Source organism: Ziziphus jujuba, chromosome 4 (genome assembly GCF_031755915.1).
Source record: "Ziziphus jujuba cultivar Dongzao chromosome 4, ASM3175591v1".
NCBI classification, from domain to species: Eukaryota; Viridiplantae; Streptophyta; class Magnoliopsida; order Rosales; family Rhamnaceae; genus Ziziphus; species Ziziphus jujuba.
This window is the reverse complement of record NC_083382.1, coordinates 8,393,014-8,413,258: the sequence shown is the minus strand read 5'-3', so window position 1 is coordinate 8,413,258 and position 20,245 is coordinate 8,393,014. Positions and strand designations below refer to the sequence as shown.

The 20,245-nt window shown below is 31.9% G+C and overlaps 2 protein-coding genes and 2 pseudogenes across 2 annotated transcripts; all 4 read left to right on the top strand.

The window, feature by feature from the left end:
- The first annotated feature begins 273 nt into the window (after window positions 1-273).
- Window positions 274-2,515, top strand: LOC125422079 (wall-associated receptor kinase-like 1; annotated as a pseudogene).
- Window positions 2,516-8,037: 5,522 nt separating this feature from the next.
- LOC125422078 (wall-associated receptor kinase-like 1) lies at window positions 8,038-8,553 on the top strand. The gene has a single exon (XM_060816722.1). It carries the CDS (start codon window positions 8,038-8,040, stop codon window positions 8,551-8,553), a length of 516 nt encoding a protein of 171 aa, XP_060672705.1.
- Window positions 8,554-11,890: 3,337 nt separating this feature from the next.
- On the top strand, window positions 11,891-14,854 carry LOC132803520 (wall-associated receptor kinase-like 1; annotated as a pseudogene).
- A 765-nt stretch (window positions 14,855-15,619) lies between these two features.
- On the top strand, window positions 15,620-17,378 carry LOC125422071 (wall-associated receptor kinase-like 10). The gene is made up of 3 exons (XM_060816867.1): window positions 15,620-16,679; window positions 16,788-16,919; window positions 17,035-17,378. Exons 1-3 carry the CDS (start codon window positions 15,746-15,748, stop codon window positions 17,223-17,225), a joined length of 1,257 nt encoding a protein of 418 aa, XP_060672850.1. The 5' UTR covers window positions 15,620-15,745; the 3' UTR covers window positions 17,226-17,378.
- The last annotated feature ends 2,867 nt before the right edge of the window (window positions 17,379-20,245 follow it).

The following is a 20,245-nucleotide window of genomic DNA, read 5'->3' as shown; positions in this document are numbered from 1 at the left end:
AGGAGCTTTTAGACATATAGGTTTCTCTATATGAAGAATCGATCATACGATAAAAACTAATGTGTACACATTTTATGAAAAAAATAAAATAAAATATCTACCCACTAAAATTACGAATTGACTTGCCAACGGATTCAGGTGAAAAATCCAGTAACTTTCTGGAGTTGCACAGGGAAAGAAACCCACGAATCTCTAAACTTCAGAAGAGGCCCCTTTTCCTTCTAGGTGAGGGACAATATATCCATCGCGGTAAGTTGCAATGTTCGAGCCTTAATGTCTTCATCAAATTTAGATGGCAGTGAGATTTCAGCATGCTGCAAGTCCCAGTGCTTAACAAACCACTATAACAGAACTTGCAATGAAGTGAACTGCTGCCAAACTACCATTCCTTCTCATGCAATCATGGCCTTCACTGCCACGTTTCAACCCGAAACAGATCAAATGTGCAAAGACGCATTTGTGGTAGACCAAGATTGGTTTATGTCAAAAAATACAGATTTCGTTGCCATTGACGATATGGATATGTTCCTGTAACTCTAAATGGAGCTTATAACATTCAAAACAACAAATTTTCGGAACAAATAAATCCAATGAACAACTTGATTTCTTGTTAGGGAAACAATCAATCCGTTACTACAGAAGTGCTTCCATCTCTTCATTAATCAATCAACGGCGCTGGAATGCTACTGTGGCTACGGTTTTGAAGGAAAGCAGTACCTTTTGGATGGATGAAACGTAAAACATAATTGACGGGGCAGTTAATATATTTCTACCTCCTTATATATATATATATATATATACCTTTGTTGAGTGCTTGATTTCAATATAACCAAAGGTTTTTTTATGTACCAATGCTTCAGAACTATCTTTTATTTTGCATTTTAATATGAAAAAATAATCAGAGATTTACTTGTTATACCTTTTACATATCAGATATCAACGAGTGTGAAATCGAATTCTACCACATGTCATGGAGCAGGAACTTGTGGGAACACTATTGGATCATATGAGTGCCGAAAGATCAAGTTTAAAATTGTACTTATTGGTATGTCAGTCCAATGGTAATATATATGTATAGAAATGTATTATACATGTTCATGTATAAAACAATTTAATTTTTATTTTCTGATTATAAGAAAATTATGAACAATGAAATATCAAGTGAGAATGAAAATAAAATATATACATATACACTTATCTCAACAATATTCAAACACAAAACCCCTAGTATTTTTATCATTTTATAGCACTACTTTTCACGAAGGCTAGAGGAAGTATGTCAAGAATGATTAATTTTACAAACGGATGCTGCCGAGTGCCATTTTTCTAGATGTGATTCACATTTTTCCACAAATTATTTTGAAACATCAAAGAACTAGCTTTACGATTTCATATACTTGAGTTCTGTAAAGTTTCAGCATTGGTCTTGAAGTGTTGTTTCTGCTTATTGGCGCATGGTGTCTACAAAAGTTCATAAAGAAAAGAAAAGCCATCAAACGTAGAAAACAGTTCCTCAAACGAAATGGTGGTTTATTGTTACAGCAGCACATATTCAGGGGCAGTACAATTTGATACTAAAACCAAGGTGTTCAATTCAAAGGAGCTACCCAAAACCAATTCAAATAGAATTTTAGGCCAAGGTGGCCAAGGTACTGTTTACAAAGGAACATTAGCGATGGAAAAATCGTTGCGGTGAAGAAATCTAAAATAGCAGATGAAGAATAACTTGTGGAATTCATTAATGAGGTTATCATTCTTTCACAAATTAACCACAGGAACGTGGTTAAACTATTAGGATGCTGTTTAGAGACCGAAGTTCCGCTTCATGTTTACAAATTCATACTCATTGATACACTTTCCGAGTATATACATGACCAAAATGAGGAATTTCCTGTTACATGTGAAATGCGTTCACGAATTGCATTGGAAATTGCAGGTGCTTTGTCCTACTTACACTCTGCAACTTCCTTTCCCTTGTACCATTGCGAAATCAAGTCTTCGATCATACTTTTAGATGACAAGTACAGAGCGAAAATTGCTGATTTTGGAAGTTCAAAATCAGTTACCATTGACCAAACACATGTTGTTACACGGGTACATGGTACATTTGGCTATTTGGATCCTGAGTATTTACAATCAAGCCAATTTACAGAGAAAGGCGATATCTATAGCTTCGGTGTGGTAATCGTTGAGCTCTTGATGGGACAAAAACCAGTTTGTATAAAGAGGTTGAAAGAGGAAGAAGCCTAGCAAATTTTTTTTCTTCATGTGCATGGAGGAAAATCGTTTGTTTGATGTAGTTGATCCTCAAATTGGTAATAAAGGAAGTAAGGAACAGATCATGGAAGTTGCTAATTATGCAAGAAGATGCTTGAATTTTAATGGAAGGCATCGACCCACAATGAAAAAAGTGGCAATGGAGTTGGAGGCAATTCAGAATTCAACCAAAACTTTTTTGAATGAACAGACTTATGAAGAAGTTGAATATGTAAGGCCTGAAATAACGGAGCCTTAGGATGTTTCCACAACAGCTGGTTCACAAATAAACACTGGTAATAATATTGTTTCACCAATAGATGCATTACAACTATTAGTTTCCAAGTAATGGTTAGTAGAAATATTATATATTTGTACTTTAATTGCCTTCGTTGTTGGAAAACAAACTGAATTGTTTCTCCAATTTTGGTAGTCTTTCATTTTATTTCTCTTTTTCTATTAATTTTTCTTTCTCTTTTTCCTTTGTTTTTTATTTTTATTTTTTTAAATTAATAGAATATGGACAGGGTCACAGCAAGGTCCTATGACATGGATAAGAGAAGTTAGTCTGACCGAATGCTGACAAGGCAAGAATTGAATTTGAAAGAATTTACAAAAGGGATTTTACCTCCAAGGACTCTGTTTTCAGCCTTACATCCTCTATTATATTTAATAAGATTATATTACTGTTGCCATGAAAATATTTACAAAAACAGCTAGTTTTAAGAAATTATTTTTTTAATAAGGAACCCAACTGAAAACCTTGTCTCAATCCAAATATATATATATATATATATATAAGTTCAAAAATGGTGAAGTTATGGCAAAAAACTTGTAGAACAAAAGAAAAACAAGTCAACTACATGAGGAGTTTCCTACTTAGAGGGGAAATTAATAAATCCACTGTATTCGAAAATCTATGCCCTAATTAATTAATGGCCGATAGATCGACTTTATTTCATTTTATCTCAAGTTATATCATTAATATTTTTTTGTTGATGCCAAATTTTTGCTTCTAACAAGCTTCTTGTGATTGCTTGATCATTAAATAATTTATGGCTTTATAGGTATTAATGAGAGAGACACACTTTCCCAGTAAATTCGTGATGGTCAGAATGAAATTTTCCACTTAGGAAACGGTGTGTCCACTCTTTTTAAAAGTCTAAGTCCTTACTTTTCATTTTACCACAATTGGTCATATCATTAAAGTCCCCTACAACCTAACATAAAATTTTCTTATCTAAATTGATGTAGCTATTTCTAGAAGGCATTGACTAGTAAGAGCATCCATGCACGGGGCTCTTCATCTTTTGCATACTTTTTATTTTGTAGTTTTGACTTTTAAAACTATGAAATTGGTTTGAGTTTTCATATTTGGAGAGTTAAATTCTTTATATATATATTTAATATTAAATTAATATGATTTCATGTTAACCAAATTTTCAAAACACTATCTATTTTAGTTATCAATATATTGTTTCTAGGAAAAAATAATAGAGGGAAATAATAAAATAATTGAGAGAGTATTTTGATTAAAAAAATGAGGCAATAAATTAATATAGTAATAAATGTTTATTGAAAAATAAAAATAAATAATATAATGTAAAGAGTATTTTTTGATAATTTTTTACTTAAATAATCCTCTAAAAAGCCTTTAAACGAAAAATACACATGTTTTGGTAAAAATTAAATCTTGTCAAAATATACAGCTGGATGGACCTCAATATCCTTTTTATATGGTTTTTTAAAGGGGAAAAAAAAAAACACTTAAAAGACAAAACAAATCTAGATACAAAGTGAGAAATGAAAACCACGTGTAGAAGTTCATAAAAAGCGAGAATGAAAAAAATTAGATAGAATGATGGAAGATATAGACTAAACCACATGCAAAGATCTCCATTTTTTATGAAAATTGAAAAGAATCTAGATAGGATATTGAGGGAAGATATAGACGAAACCACACGCAAAGATTTTCATTTTTTATGAAAATCAGAAAAGAAAAAAAAGAAGAAAAAATAAAAATAAAAAAAGAAGAAGAAGAAAGATCTCCATTATATCTGCAAATTGAAAAAAAAAAATCCTCAAGTTTTTTCAAGATTTATTTCTCCTATGTCCATTTTTTATAAAGAAAATAAATAAATAAATAAGTAAATAAATAGTTATTATAAATGTCGAGGTTATTGTAATTTTAAAACTTCTTGTAAAGGAATAAAGAAAAAGTGAGAGCTGTGAAGAAAGTAGAACCTATAGCGTCTACAACATAAAAGATATTTTTATCAACATAAATCAATTATTGAATACTCTTTATATATGTAGTTTTTTTAAAAAATGGATTATATTTCATGTCAACCCTTTAATATAATTATTTAAGAAAAAAAAAATACTCATTGGAGATCTTTTAAGTCATATATAAAAATGTTCTTTACATGCTTTTTTAAAAAGAAAAAAATTCCGGATGCTCTAAATGGAATTTTTTTTTTTTTTAATTCATCAAAAGAGATAGCTGATGTGCCAATGGTACTTGAATGGGAGTTATTTTATTTTATTAAGTACTGGTGTATATATGTGTACTTTAACTGAGAATAATTGAGTTTGAGACCAATAAATCCACTACTCAATAATTGAGTTTGAGACCAATAAATCCACTACTCAATCAGTCGAAGGTTCAATGTAAAGCTCAACACCATTTTAAATATTCAAATCATTAAAATTAATTAATTTGTAACAAAACATTTATCATTTCCCAGGCCTCTTAGAAATTCGATTATAGTTATTTACCAATGGAACCAAGATAGCAATTATGGCGTTCATTTTTCTGAAGAGGAAAAAAGTTGATTTGTAGTCAGATTGCAAAAAGGGCATCATCAAACTAAAAAAAAAAAAAAAATGTAAAAAAAAATATAACCAAATGGTTACTGAGTTAACCATTATTGCATGAAAAATGCTTTATATTATTGTATATGACTATCATAAATAAAATCCATATGTTTATATGACATTTTAATTGACTACTCATTTACTTTTTTATATTAAAATTTGAATTTTATAAAATTTTTGCCAAAAAAAAAATCAATATATAAAATTAAGTCAAATGTATCAAATTAATACTAATTGCCATATTATTATCCAAACAATAATAATAAATCATCACCAATTGCAAAAATAGCAAAACTTTTATTGTAACTAGTAAAAGAACACATCCAGCATATATATGGACCTACCCAATGGGGACACAAAAACTCATTTTAGGGACATAAGAGTTAAGGTCATGAACCTGTTTGTGGTTGCTATGACCGCGCTTAAAAGACCTTTCACTGAATCACCATCCGCATTAGAAAAAAAATTAAAAAATATATATATATATATATATATATATAAATAAAATAAAATTTCTTTTACGTGGGCCCCACATGAATGTGACTGGAAAGTTCGGAAATAGCTGAACTTTATTCATTTATTTTATTTATTTATTTATTATTATTATTATTATTATTATTTCCTTTGGGAGGTTGGCTTCGTTTGCAGGTAGAACGCAGAGATAAATTAGAGATACTGAAGTGGGGAAAGACTTGTCGAGAAGAGGAAAACAGATATCAAACAATTTTAAAGCGGACAGCGCGTCAAGTTTTCAGTAGAAGATGGATACGGCACGTCGTGTACAACACGCAATTACCTTTGGAAATCTTTTTTTTCCAAGATTCCAAATTGCTTTGAGACCCGCTAACTGTTCTCAACATTAATTAAGCAACTACTACGAAAATTTGATTCATGCATAGACTTATCAATTATGGATTAGGAATATTGATTGACTTCTTTGATCTTCTTGTTTGCTCTTTTATATATGTCAAACTTGTATATATACTGCTTCTAAATAGATAGGCCAGAACAAGTTAATTATAAGGAGTCAAAAAGCCAAGAAGGAAAAAAGAATGGGGGTGAGGAGACTGGTGGTGCTTGTTCAAGTGGTTGGATTTTCATGGTTGATCACTAAAAATGCACTACCATCATTTGCACTAACCTTAGGCAAGCCTGGTTGTTAAACGGAAAAAAAGTATACGTCGATTATATTTACTCCAAGAAAATATTTTTCCATTACATTAAATAGTTATTATAGCAAAAAAAAAAGTATGCTACGGGTAAGAATATATTAAAATAGAAAACAAAAATACAAAATGACAAAAAAAAATTAGTATGTGGGAGATTTTGTGAGGAAAGTTAATTTAATAAACAACAAAAATTAAAAAAAGCTAAAAGTCGAAAAAATTTGAGGGGTCACGTGCCCTTGGACCTCCATCCATGTAGGAAATTTCTTATTTAAATTGATGTGGCTGCCATAATTTCTTATCTAAGTTAATGGACTTTTTCTTTTTCTTTTTTCTCTTCGAAAGAGAAGGTTGATGTGCCAATGGTACTCCAATAGAATATATATATATATATATTATTCAAGTATTGATATATTTGCATTTTACTGAGAATAATTTAGTTTGAGACAAACAAATCCATTATTCAATCGATCGAAGATTCAGTGTAATGCTCAACACCATTTTGAATATTCAAATCATTAAAATTAATTCATTTGTAAGTAGAAATTGATCATTTTTCAGGTCTCTAACAAATTTGATTGCAGTTATTGATTAATGCAACTAAGATAGTAAATATCCCGTTCACTTTTGTCAATAGGGAAAAAAAAAAAAAAGTTAGATTTGTAAGTGTAAAAAGGTATTAAGCATATCATAAATACAATTACTTTATTGAAGTGAGAATAAATTGATGAAATACAACGTCTTAATGATAAAAAAAATAAAAAAGGAAAAAGTTAAAGGAAAATAAGCAATAACAAAATTAAATATTTCAAAAAATTTTAAATTTTATAAAGCTTTTAGTGAAATACAACGTCTTAATGATAAAAAAAAAATAAAAAAAGAGAAAGTTAAAGAAAAATAAGCAATAACAAAATTAAATATTTCAAAAACTTTTAAATTTTATAAAGCTTTTGCTAAAAAAAAATTAAAAACTCAATATACAAAATTAAATCAAATGTATCAAATCACTAAAGGTATTAGAACAAATATAAATTGCTTATATGTGGTTCCCACATGAATGTAAGAAGAGTATAATACTTCGATGGCCACTTTTTCTTTTTTTTTTTTTTTTTTTTTTTTTTTTTTTTTTTTTTTTGGGTTTGGCTCCGTTTGCATAAAGAAAGCATGGACAAATTAAGAAAAGAGAACACGGAAAGAAAAATGCTATTTGCTGTAGTTGGTGAAAAATTATTTGTGAGATTTATATATTAAATTGTAATTTAAATAATTATTTTTAAATAATTTAATTTTAAAATTATAATATAAAAATAATAAAATTAAATATTTATATTCAGGGGCAGTACAATTTGGCACTAAAATCAAGGTGTTCAATTTTAGGCCAGCGACAGAGGTCGCAGCTGGGCTGGCATTAGCCATGCCTCCTTTCGATCTCCACCCAAGTTCGATCCGGGGTTGTGGGATTCTTACCAAAAAAAAAAAAAGAATTTTAGGCCAAGGTGGCCAAGGTCGTGTTTACAAAGAAATGTCGGCGAATGGAAAAATCATTGCGGTGAAAAAATCTAAAAAAAATCTAAAATAGTAGCCGAAGAGTAACTTACGGAATTCATTAATGAGGTTATCATTCTTTCACAAATTAACCACAGGAACGTGGTTAAACTATTAGGATGCTGTTTAGAGACCGAAGTTCTGCTTCATGATTATGAATTCATAATCATTGATACACTTTCCGAGCATATACATGACCAAAATGAGGAATTTCCTTTTACATGGGAAATGCGTTCACGAGTTGCATTGGAAATTGCAGGTGCTTTGTCCTACTTACACTCTGCACCTTCCTTTCCCTTGCACCATTTGCGACATCAAGTCTTCGAACATACTTTTTTATGACAAGTACAGAGCGAAAATTGCTGATTTTGGAAGTTCAAAATCAGTTACCATTGACCAAACACATGTTGCTACACGGGTACATGGTACATTTGGCTATTTGGATCCTGAGTATTTCCAATCAAGCCAATTTACAGAGAAAGGTGATGTCTATAGCTTCGGTGTGGTAACCGTTGAGCTCTTGATGGGACAAAAACCAGTTTGTATAAAGAGGTTGAAAGAAGGAAGAAGCCTAGCAAATTTTTTCTTCATGTGCATGGAGGAAAATCGTTTGTTTGATGTAGTTGATCCTCAAATTGGTAATAAAGGAAGTAAGGAACAGATCATGGAAGTTGCTAATGTTGCAAGAGGATGCTTGAATTTGAATTGAAGGCATCGACCCACAATGAAAGAAGTGACAATGGAGTTGGAGGCAATTCAGAAATCAACCATAACTTTTTTGAATGAAGAGACTCATAAAGAAGATGAATATCTAAGGCCAGAAATAACAGAGCCTTGGGATGTTTCCACACCAATTGGTTCACACATAAACACTGGTAATAATATTGTTTCACCAATAGATGCAATGCCACTATTAGTTTCCAAGTAATGGTTATTAGAAATATTATATATCTGTACTTTAATTGCCTTCGTTGTTGGAAAACAAAGTGAATTGTTTCTTCAATTTTGGTAATCTTTCATTTTATTTCTCTTTTTCTATTAATTTTTCTTTCTCTTTGTCCTTTGTTTTTTATTTTTATTTTTTTAAAGTAATAGAAAATAGACAGGGTCATAGCAAGGTCCTATGACATCTTACAATTTACTAGAGATAGAAAAACAGCAAGAAAAGTATGTAAAGCTAGAAGAAGAAGAAGATTAAAAATGCTGACTTGGATAACAGAAGTTAGTCTGACCGAATGCTGACAAGGCAAGCGTTAAATTTGAAAGAATTTACAAAAGGATTTTACCTCCAAGGACTCTGTTTTCAGCCTTGCATCCTCTATTATATTTAATAAGATTATATTACTGTTTCCATGCAAATATTTACAAAAACAGCTAGTTTTAAGAAATTATTGTTTTAATAAGGAACCCAATTGAAAACCTTGTCTCAATCCAAAAATATTAAATATGTATTTATATATATATGTAAGCTCAAAATGGTGAAGTTATGGCAAAAAACTTGTAGAACAAAAGAAAAACAAGTCAACTAAATGAGGAGTTTCCTACTTAGAGGGGAAATTAATAAATCCACTGTATTCGAAAATCTATGCCCTAATTAATGGCCAACAGATCGACTTTATTTCATTTTATCTCAAGTTATATCATCAGTATTTTTTTGCTGATACCAGAAAATTGCTTGAAATGAAGCTTCTTGTCATTACTTGATCATTAAATAGTTTATGAGTTTATAGGTATTAATAAAAGAGACAAACTTTCCCAGTAAATTCGTGATGGCCAGGAAATGGTGTCTCCAATCTTTTTAAAAGTCTAAATCCTTATTTTACCACAATTGGTCATATCATTAAAGTCCCCTACAACCTAACTTAGAAGTTTCTTGCCTAAATTGATGTAGCTGTTAGAATTTTCTTATCTAAATTGATGTAGCTACTAGAAGTCATTGACTAGAAAGTGCATCCATGGGGCTCTTTTATCTTGTGCATACTTTTTATTTTGTAATTTGACTTTTTAAAATATAAAATTGATTTGATTCTTCATATTTGGAGAGTTAAATTCTTTTAATATTAAATTAATGTAATTTAATGTTAACCAAATTTCCAAAACACTATCTATTTTAGTTATCAATGTATAGGTTCAAAAAAAAAAAAAAAAAGAAGAGGGAAATAATAAAATAATTGAGAGAGAATTCTAATTTAAAAAAAAAAGGCAAATAAATATAATAATAAATATTTATTGAAAAAATAAAAAAATATATATATAATATAAAGAATATTGTTGGATAATTTGTTGCTTAAATAACCCTCCAAAAGGCCTTTAAACGAAAAATGTACATGTTTTGGTAAAAATTAAATCTTGTTGAAATATACAGTTGGATGGACCTTAACACCCTTTTTATATGCTTTTTAAACCGACTGTAGAGATTGAGAAAAGCAAGAAGGAGAAAATTAGATAGAATAAGGGAAGATATAGACGAAGCAACATGCAAAAATCTCCATTCTTGCTGCAAATTGGAAAAAAAAAAAATCTTCAAGTTTTTTCCGGATTTAGTTCTTCCATGTTCATTTTTTATGTAGAAAAAAAATAAATAAATACTTATTATATATGCCAAAGTTATTGGAATTTTAAAACTTCATGTAGAGGAAGAAAGAAAAACTAAGAGGTATGGAGAAAGTCTAACCTATAGCATCTACAATATAAAGGGTATTTTTGTCAACATGGGTCAATTATTGAATAGTCTTTATTTTTATTTAAATATGGATTATATGTCATCTCAAACCTTTAATTATACATAAAAATGTTCTTTATTAAAAAGAATATGCTTTTTTTATAAAAACAAATCCGGCTAATGTGCCAATGGTACTTGAATGGGAGTTATTTTATTAAGTATTGATTTATGTATATGTACTTTAATTGAGAATAATTGAGTTTGAGACCAAGAAATCCACTACTCAATCAGTGGAAGGTTTAATTTAAAGCTCAACATATTTTAAATATTCAAATCATTAAAATTAATTAATTTATAAGAAGAACTTTATCATTCCCAGGTCTCTGACAAATTCGATTGTAGTTATTGATGAATGCAACCAAAATAGCAATTATCGCACTCATTTTTCTTAAGAGGGAAAAAAGTTGATTTGTAATTATAAAGAGGTATTAAGCATATCATAAATACAATTTATTTATTCAAGTGAGAGTAAATTAATGTAAAAAATGAGAGTACATTAGTGAAATACATAGCTTAAAAGTAAGAGTACAAAAAAGGGCTTCATTAAAAATATATATATATATATATATATATGTAAAGAAAATAAGCAAATGATTACTGAAGATTCACATGATATTTTAATCTACTACTCATTCACTTTTTCATATTAAAATTTGAATTTTGTAAAAAAAAAAATTAAAAATTTAATATACAAAATTAAGTCAAATGTATCAAATTAATATTAATTGTCATGTTATTATCCAAAAAATAATAATCAATCAATACCAATAGCAAAAATAGCCAAACTTTTGTTAATTTATAAAACATTCAAATAATATAGTAATTGGCTTTTGTTAAAATAAAAATAGCCAAACTTTTGTTAAAATAAAGAAGAAGATGACAGTAATTGGCTAGGCACTAGGAAAAAATTAAATTAAATTAGATACCACATGTCATTAATTTATATTCCAAAAAATTAATACTAACTTTAAAGCTATAGAAAATTTTACAATTTAACGAGAAAAACTACATGTGTCGGTATAGTGCGCCAGACGGAAAAAATAGAATCGTGAAGTCTAAACGAAGAATTATCGGTCAGAGAATTAAAAAAATAAAAAAAATGAAGAAAAATGATCGATCACATAATATACGACATAGTCTAAGCACGAAGTTGCAGAGAAATTTCAATACTTTTCTTTTTCATTTTAGACCGAATTAGATATATACTGATTAAGAACTAGAACGAGGACAACAAACAAAAACAAAGAAAACAAATAAAGAAAAAGAAAAAATGATGGGAAAACAATTTACATTTTATCTTCTTCTGTTGTTTTCATGGCTCATGATGAATCAAGTAGCATCAGAAATACCAACAGCCAGGAATGGCTGTCCTTCACACTGTGGAAATGTTAGCATCCCATTCTCTTTTGGGATCAAACCGGGCTGTTTCCTGGACGAAAGGTTCGAAATCATTTGCCAAAACAACAACTCATCGAACACCGTTCCGAAACCCATCTTGAACAGAACAAAGCTAGAAGTGATTGAAATCTCTGTCGAAGGCACTTTTCAGGTGAGGAACCCAATCACCTTCTGGAATTGCAGTGGTAAGCAAATGCGCGAAAGCACCAACTTAGAAGGAAGCCCTTTTAAGTACTCTAAAAACAACAAGTTCGCAGCCGTTGGTTGCGGAGCCATTGCTTTGATGAATTCCGGGGAAGCATCCATTGGTGGATGCTCCTCCATTTGTAATGACACAGCTTATGGTAATAGCTGCAATGGTATAAATTGCTGCCAGACAACCATACCATCAAATCTCAAATCATTCAACACCAGTTTTCTCGACCTTCCCGCAGAGGGTAGCGGAAATCAATGTAAGTTTGCATTCATGGCAGACCAACGGTGGTTGGAGTCCGGTTCGACGAATATTTCTGCAATCCATGAGATGGTTGATGTTCCTGTGGAGCTTAATTGGGAGCTGTATCATTATTCAACCTATGATATATTTGGAACTTTTGTGGAGACCAATAGCTCTGGTTTTTTAGAATACAATTGCTATACAGACATTGCAACATCCGAATATGGTTGTTATAGAAATTCGTCTTGCAATGTTTATATTGTAAATGTAAATCAGCCAAGGCTTCAGTGCTCATGCGGGCAATGGAGCTTCGAAGGAAACCCGTATCTTCTTGGAGGATGTAAAGGTAAAATATTAAAAAAAAAACTCTTTCACTTGCCTAAACAAAGATTTCGATTTGGAAAATTTACATACATGAAAAATGTATCCTTTTTTTTTATGAGTTTCAATTTTAATTGTACGACACAATCAAACGACTATACTTTAGGTTAAGCTGAATTTATTATTTCAGTGCAAAGGCATTATTTTTTCAAACATTTAATATATATATATATATATATATATAAAATAAAATTCTTTAATTATTATTATGTGAACTGTAAATTATTTTTGTGATTATCAATATCATGCGTAATGATAAACTCTCTATTTTAAGCTTTGGTAATAGTTTTAGAAGATGTTGAAGCAATTTGTTTTGCAAAGTAATGTGACAAAACAACAAATCCTTATTATTATTTTTTTTGTTTCACAATGCCTTTTTTTTTTTTTTTTTTTTGGGGAAGTTTTCTAGTTTTTCACATATGTTAATTTGTTAATGCATTTCAGATATTAAAGTTTGCAAGAAAGATCCTAATTATTGTGGCGAAGGCTATATTTGTACTGACTATCCTGGAGGCGTTGGCTGCAGCCTTCCCGAACGCAAAAAGTCTCCACTGAGAGCGATTTTAATCGGTATGCTCTAATTAATGAATTATTAATTAATTCATCAAGTATATATATATATATATATGAGGCTATGAATTGTGTCTGGATTTGAGAATAAAGTATTATATATTGAGCAAATTAACAATTTCCTCTATTACCTTGTCATTTCCCAATGTACCACAAAACATGGACATTTTTTGCTGAATTCATAAGGGTTGTAATCCAACACATATGGCACAAATTGTCTTTTATGTGGTCAAATTCATGCAATTGACGATTGAAGTTATTTTTCCTTTCTGATCGATGAATGCAGGTGTTGGCAGCGGCGTCCTTGGATTGTTATTTCTATCAGCTTCAGCATGGTTGCTAACCAAATGTATTAAAAAAAAGACGCAGAGAAAAGTTTTTCAAACAAAATGGTGGATTGTTGTTACAACAACAATTATCTTCAGGGAAAGCCAATATTGAGAAAACCAAGTTGTTTAAATCAGATGAGTTAGAGAAGGCAACTGACCAGTTCAACATGAACAGAGTTCTTGGCAAGGGAGGTCAAGGTACTGTTTACAAAGGAATGTTGGCAGATGGAAAAATTGTTGCTATCAAGAAGTCTAAAAAAGTTGATACAGTCAAAGTTACAGAGTTCATTAATGAAATTGTCATTCTCTCACAAATTAATCACAGGAATGTTGTTAAACTATTAGGATGTTGTTTAGAGACTGAAGTTCCTCTGCTAGTTTATGAGTTTATACCAAACGGAACATTGTTCCGGTATATACATGATCAAAATGAGGACTTTCAACTAACATGGGAAACGCGCTTACGAATTGCAAAGGAAATTGCAGGAACTCTTTCCTACTTGCATTCTGCCGCTTCCTTTCCCATTTATCACCGTGACATAAAGTCTTCAAACATTCTGCTCGACGAAAAGTACAGGGCAAAAATAGCAGATTTTGGAACTTCAAGATCTGTTACCATTGAGCAAACACACCTCACCACCATAGTATATGGCACATTTGGATACTTGGACCCTGAATACTTCCAGTCAAGCCAGTTTACCGATAAGAGTGACGTATATAGCTTTGGGGTGGTTCTTGCTGAGCTATTGACAGGACGGAAACCAGTTTTTATGCAGGCAGAGGAAGGAGGAAGTCTAGCAGCTTCTTTCATTCTTTCCATGGAAGAGAATTGTTTGTTTGACATGTCGATCCTCCAATTTTGAAGGAAGCAACTGGCGAAAAAGAAGCAATAATGGCAGTTGCTAAACTTGCGAAAAGATGCTTGGATTTGAGTGGTAGGAAAAGGCCTTCGATGAAAGAAGTGGCAATGGAGCTGGAGAGAATTCAAAAATTAGTTAAAGCTTCTGATTATGTCGTGCAAAATGTTGAAGTGGTCGAATATGACCGAAATGAAATGACAGCACCTTGGGATGATGTTTCTATATCGACATGGTCAGCTTCCTATGGTGGTATTGCTTCCTCATCAGATATGGAAGCACCTCTAAATGAGAAACATATGGTTACTTATAAGTAATTTCCTTTTCCATTTTTTTGGTAATCATCAGTAAAGATAGTAATATATGGAGCATATTAGCAGATTGAAAAATGCACATTTGCTTTGATGAATTTCTTCAACATCATCACATAGAAAAGTTACCATGTAAGGAGTGTCGAATGCTAGCAGACTCGTTCCATGACCAAATCCTTCTTAATTTAATTACTAAAGTGACCTATAGACGAATTTCTTTTGTTTTTTGCTCTTTCCATTTTTATCCAATATCTAATTATTTATATATATATATATATATAACACAATGACCATTAATTAAAAGTTGAAACTCGGTTTGAATTGATTTTTCTACCAAACCTATGCATTAATTGCGAAAGCTTTCTTTTTGTGGTTTTCGACACCTCAACATTTCATAGAAATTACCCTTTGTTTGTCTCATGTGGAAGAATTCGATAATTGGCGTCATAGAATATTCGAAACTGTACTAATATTCGTTATGATGTAGTCTAATCGACCAATTGAGTCATAATATTCAAATAATCAATTAATGATAGTGAGCAACAGCTTAGACTTTTTATCCTTTCTTTCTTTTTTTCTGTCTCATTTTCTTTTCCCTGCCTAGTCACGCTGACTCGGTAATGCAAAAAACTAAACAGTCAAACAGAGCAGCTGATAGAACATTCTGTATTCTGACTAACAATCCACTTTCAACTTTCCTTAATCAAGATCCAATATAATAAAAAATAAAAAACAAACAAACAAGCAAACACATTCAAACAAATATGTACATATAATTGTTTTTTATTTTTTTTGTTATAGTTATTATCGTAGATAACCGAAGTCTATTTTATTTTGTTGCTATTGTTATTGTTATTTATTTATTTATTCTGGTGATTATCATAGATAACGGAGTCAATGCAGACAAGAGGATCAAGAAAACAGAGGACCATGGTTGGCAAATTGATAACCCATGTTCTTCTATTCTGTTTTTTCATCATTGTAGCAGCAGGAGCACCCACAGCCAAGTCAGGCTGTCAAAAGCAATGCGGAAACGTGAGCATCCCATACCCTTTCGGAATCGGATCCGGCTGTTTCCTCAACGAATGGTTTGAAGTACTTTGCATCAAAGACAACACCATACCACTTTTAAGACACATCAAGCAGGAAGTGATGGAGATTTCCGTCGAAGCTGGCACGATTCTGGTTAGAAACCCCATTACCTTTTGGAACTGCAACAGAGAAACCCGCCAGAGCCCCCGCTTGGAAGGTAGCCCATTTGTGTTCTCACAGAAGAACAGATTCACCGCTGTAGGTTGTGGAGCATTCGGGTTGTTGATTTCGTCGAAATTGTCGACGAATATTGCCGGCTGCATGTCCACTTGCGGTAAGACTGGAAACCACAGCTGTAGTGGGATAAATTGCTGCCAGACAAACATCCCCTTGAATCTAAATTCCTTCAAGACCAGTTTTCATGCCGTTGACGGCGAAAAAGAGAAGGTTTGCAAGTATGCTTTCCTTGTGGATCAAGATTGGTTTATGTCCAATTTTACCGATATTTATTCGTTTAAAGAGATGGTTGATGTGCCTGTGTTGCTTGAATGGGAATTATATTACTCAGCGTTTGATGTATTTGGAACTTCTTTTGAGACTAATAAATCAACTTGGTCAAATCCCAAATGCTATTGGGATAGTGTAAACTCCGAGTATGGATGCTACAGAAATTCGACTTGCTATACATATTATAATGATATTGCCACTTCTTCTTCAGTAATATTCAATCAGTCCAGGGTTGAATGTAGGTGTGGATGGGGATTTGAAGGAAACCCTTATCTTATTGAAGGATGTAAAGGTATGTTAAAGTAAAACTCTACACCATTTGCACATTTAAACTCTCAATATTCTTGAAAATTTTAAATTTCTGAGGTGTCTGAAAATAATTTGTTTGTTTTGCTGGCAGATATTGATGAATGCAAGGAAGATAGCAATAGCTGTACACAGTACGGTGGAGTTTGTCAAAACGATTTTGGGGGTTACGGATGCTACTATCCATCTCATAATGAACACTCTGTGCTTAATCTCATCCGTATTGGTATTGATCCCGCATGCATGAATCAGTTCTGTTTATGAACAAACAGTTTCAATTTTTGGAAGTTGTAATATTGTAGTTTGATTTTTACTTCTTTTGGGGTGGTGTTGTTGTGCAGGTATTGGCAGCATCATTGGATTGTTGTTTGTACTTGCTGGCGGGTGGTGGTTATATAAGAGAATGAAGGAGGGTGGAAGAGTAGCTCGTTTGGATGGGAATAGAGAAATTGAGTTAAAGGGGACTGAAAACTCAAACGAAGCTTCTAATGTTCTAATACCACTAGTAGCATCCCAGCCACAATTACAATGATCAGCAATTTTTATACATATCTAGTGGTGATGTTTAGGTGATTTACAATAGAAATATCATGTGTAATGAATACTATTGAGTATAAGTATTGTAAATTAATGAGAGAATCTTTTGCCAAAAATACATTTAATATCAGAGTAATAGATAGATATGGAGCCAAAAATGTTCACATATATGACTGTGAGGCAGAGTGCTACTGTGGCTAACACTGAATATATACTGTTGGGATAATGCAAACCAAAGTCCCATATCAGTTTGAAACTCAAAGAGCATGCACCATATAACCTAGTTAGGCTACTCTAACCAAAATCGATTGCCTTTGGGTTGAAACCTCACTTGGATTTGGGGAGGGGGGCTTACTCAAAAAGTGAGCCGCGGTTACACTCTCCTAAAGGTGGTATTAGAGCAACTTTCATGGCAATAAGGAGGAGGTGGGCTTACTTAGAAAGTGAACTGGTTACACTCTCCTGAAAGTGGTATTAGAGCAACCTCCATGGCAATATGGGCGAAAAAACTTAAGGAGATGCTGCGGTGGAGATATATGCCCATATGCACGAAAAAGCATTTGTGGGTATGGGGTGTGCCAAATTAGGCTGCAGTGGAGATATGGAGATATCTTTCGGATGAGTGAAAAAGCATTGGCACCAATCAGTGAGAAATTCAAAGAGCATGCACCATATAGCCCAAGTAGACTACTTCATGCATAACTAATTGATTACGAGTTGGAACCTCACTTGGACCAATACAAATGAGATATTATTCCAAATGGAAGGTCATGTGGTCTTTGGTTTGAATGGTCATGTGGTCTTTGGTTTGAATAGGCTTCTCAATCCTTAACCAATTGGTTTTGAATTGGACTCTCACTTGGACCTGGGCAGATGGGCTTAGCTAAAGTGTGGGCCGATTACATTTGCTTGCATATGCTATATACATAATAGACTAAATCCAACGTTTGATATATATTATGTATTGCATTTTCTAATTCTAATCTTTTAACTTCCAATCATCCCACCAAACAATTTAGATATGTCAACATTCACTCCATACAATATTTTAATTTTCGTTCCTTTTCACAGGGAGCCAATAAAAGAAAGTGAAGGAGAACCACTATGGATGACTAAACTTTATATGGGCTTTATTTATTTATTTTCCTAATTGAACTTTAGTATATATCTTTTGCGCATAACCAAATTATTTTGCAATAAAATAATATGTTAGAGACATTAAATTGTTTATCAATTAACATTTAGATTTTACCATCTTGTATTTATTCATTTAAATATTCACTTTAGAGCATTTCTAATAGTTTTGTTTAATGAAATCTATATGGTATGGAGATTGAAAAATAATGTTAATTATGTCATAGAAAATCTATTTCATTGACAATGTCTTTTAAAAATTATTTTCCAATTTGTTTTGTTCGGAATAAAATTTATTGATGATGTATAATATTATAAGTGGTGTATTTTTATCATTAAAATTTATCATTTTTATTATATTTTGCATAATTTGCCGGAGTAGATCAACTAAGTTTTGAAGAAACCAGCTAAGATGAAAAATGGAGGATTGCCATGGACCAAGAAATGGAATCAAGTAAGAAGAATGTAACTTTGGGAGTTAACCGATCTTCCAAAGGATAATAAACCACTTGGTGTGAAGTGGGTATTCAAAACCAATCGGAATTCAAAAGGTGAAATTGAAAAATGTAAGCTAGGCACTGATTTCTTATAAAAGGATACAAGTAAAAATATGGCATTGATTATGAGCAATTTTTGCTAAAAATATGGCATTGATTATGAGAAATTTTTGCTCCAGTAACCCGACTTCAAACAATGCATTAAATTTTAGCATTAAAAATCAAAAGGATTGGAAACTTTATTGAATGGATGTTAGATTAATATTTTTGAAATGGTTTTCTTAAAGAAAAAGTATATGTCAAATAACCACACGACTATGAGAAGAAAGGTGAAGTTTGTCAACTAAAGGAAGCACTATATGGACTAAAACAAGCCTGGAGAACTTGGTACAGTCATAAGCGCATATGATCATGCTCTTTACACCATAGAAGACAAAGGTGGTAATCTCTTAATAATTGACATTCTAATTTTAACCGTAAAAGGTGCTTTTTCCCTTTAGATGACAGATATGGATTTGCTTCATTACTTTATTGATATTGAGGTTGAATAAAGTGAAAGAGGAGTAGGGATTTCTCAAAGGAAATATGAAGGACATCTGATCCTAAAATTCAATATGAATGAAGCAAAACCATTGACACCCCATGCAGTTTGGATTGAAATTGAGCAAAGATGACGAAGGAAAAGCAATGAGTAAAACTGGATATAAAAGTCTTGTTGGAAGTTTTATGTATTTAATTACAACTAGGCCAAATCTTATGTCAGGACCCGTCCAAAATTCCTCACCGGAACCCTAGACAAGCCCTGATCCCAGGAAAATACCACCGAACCTTCCAACGGAAAATCCGGCAGCACCTCCCCTAAGGGTAGGACTAACCAAAAATTTCTTGCACTGAAAACACACTTCTACATTCATCCCCTTATTCCTCCCGCATTACTACAATATAATTTCACAATTTGCAGCACTCCAAAAGAATAACAGGGAATTAATGCAGTATTTAATAAAATGCGTCCAATACAGTATACAGAGCATTATACAAATGAATGTGGAATTTATACAATGACAGATAAAGAAGTAATACAAAATGGAGAGGAAAAAGGGAGGAAATACTTCTTGGACTTTCGGCAATGAACCGAGACGTCGAGTTCGCCCCGGACGATCAACGTCTCCCAACCTGGACCTAGGGAACGGAATTTAAAAATATAATATGCTAATAATCTCAGTGAGTGACCCTATCTACTGAACACTTTTAATATTAATAATATAGCAAATAAAGGGATTTAATTAATCAACACCGAACAATTAAATAAATAAACATTTGAAGGTAATACTTTCTCTCAAAGCCCTCACTATTTACTCCGTTGGAAATGTTCCCCTTTTAAAAC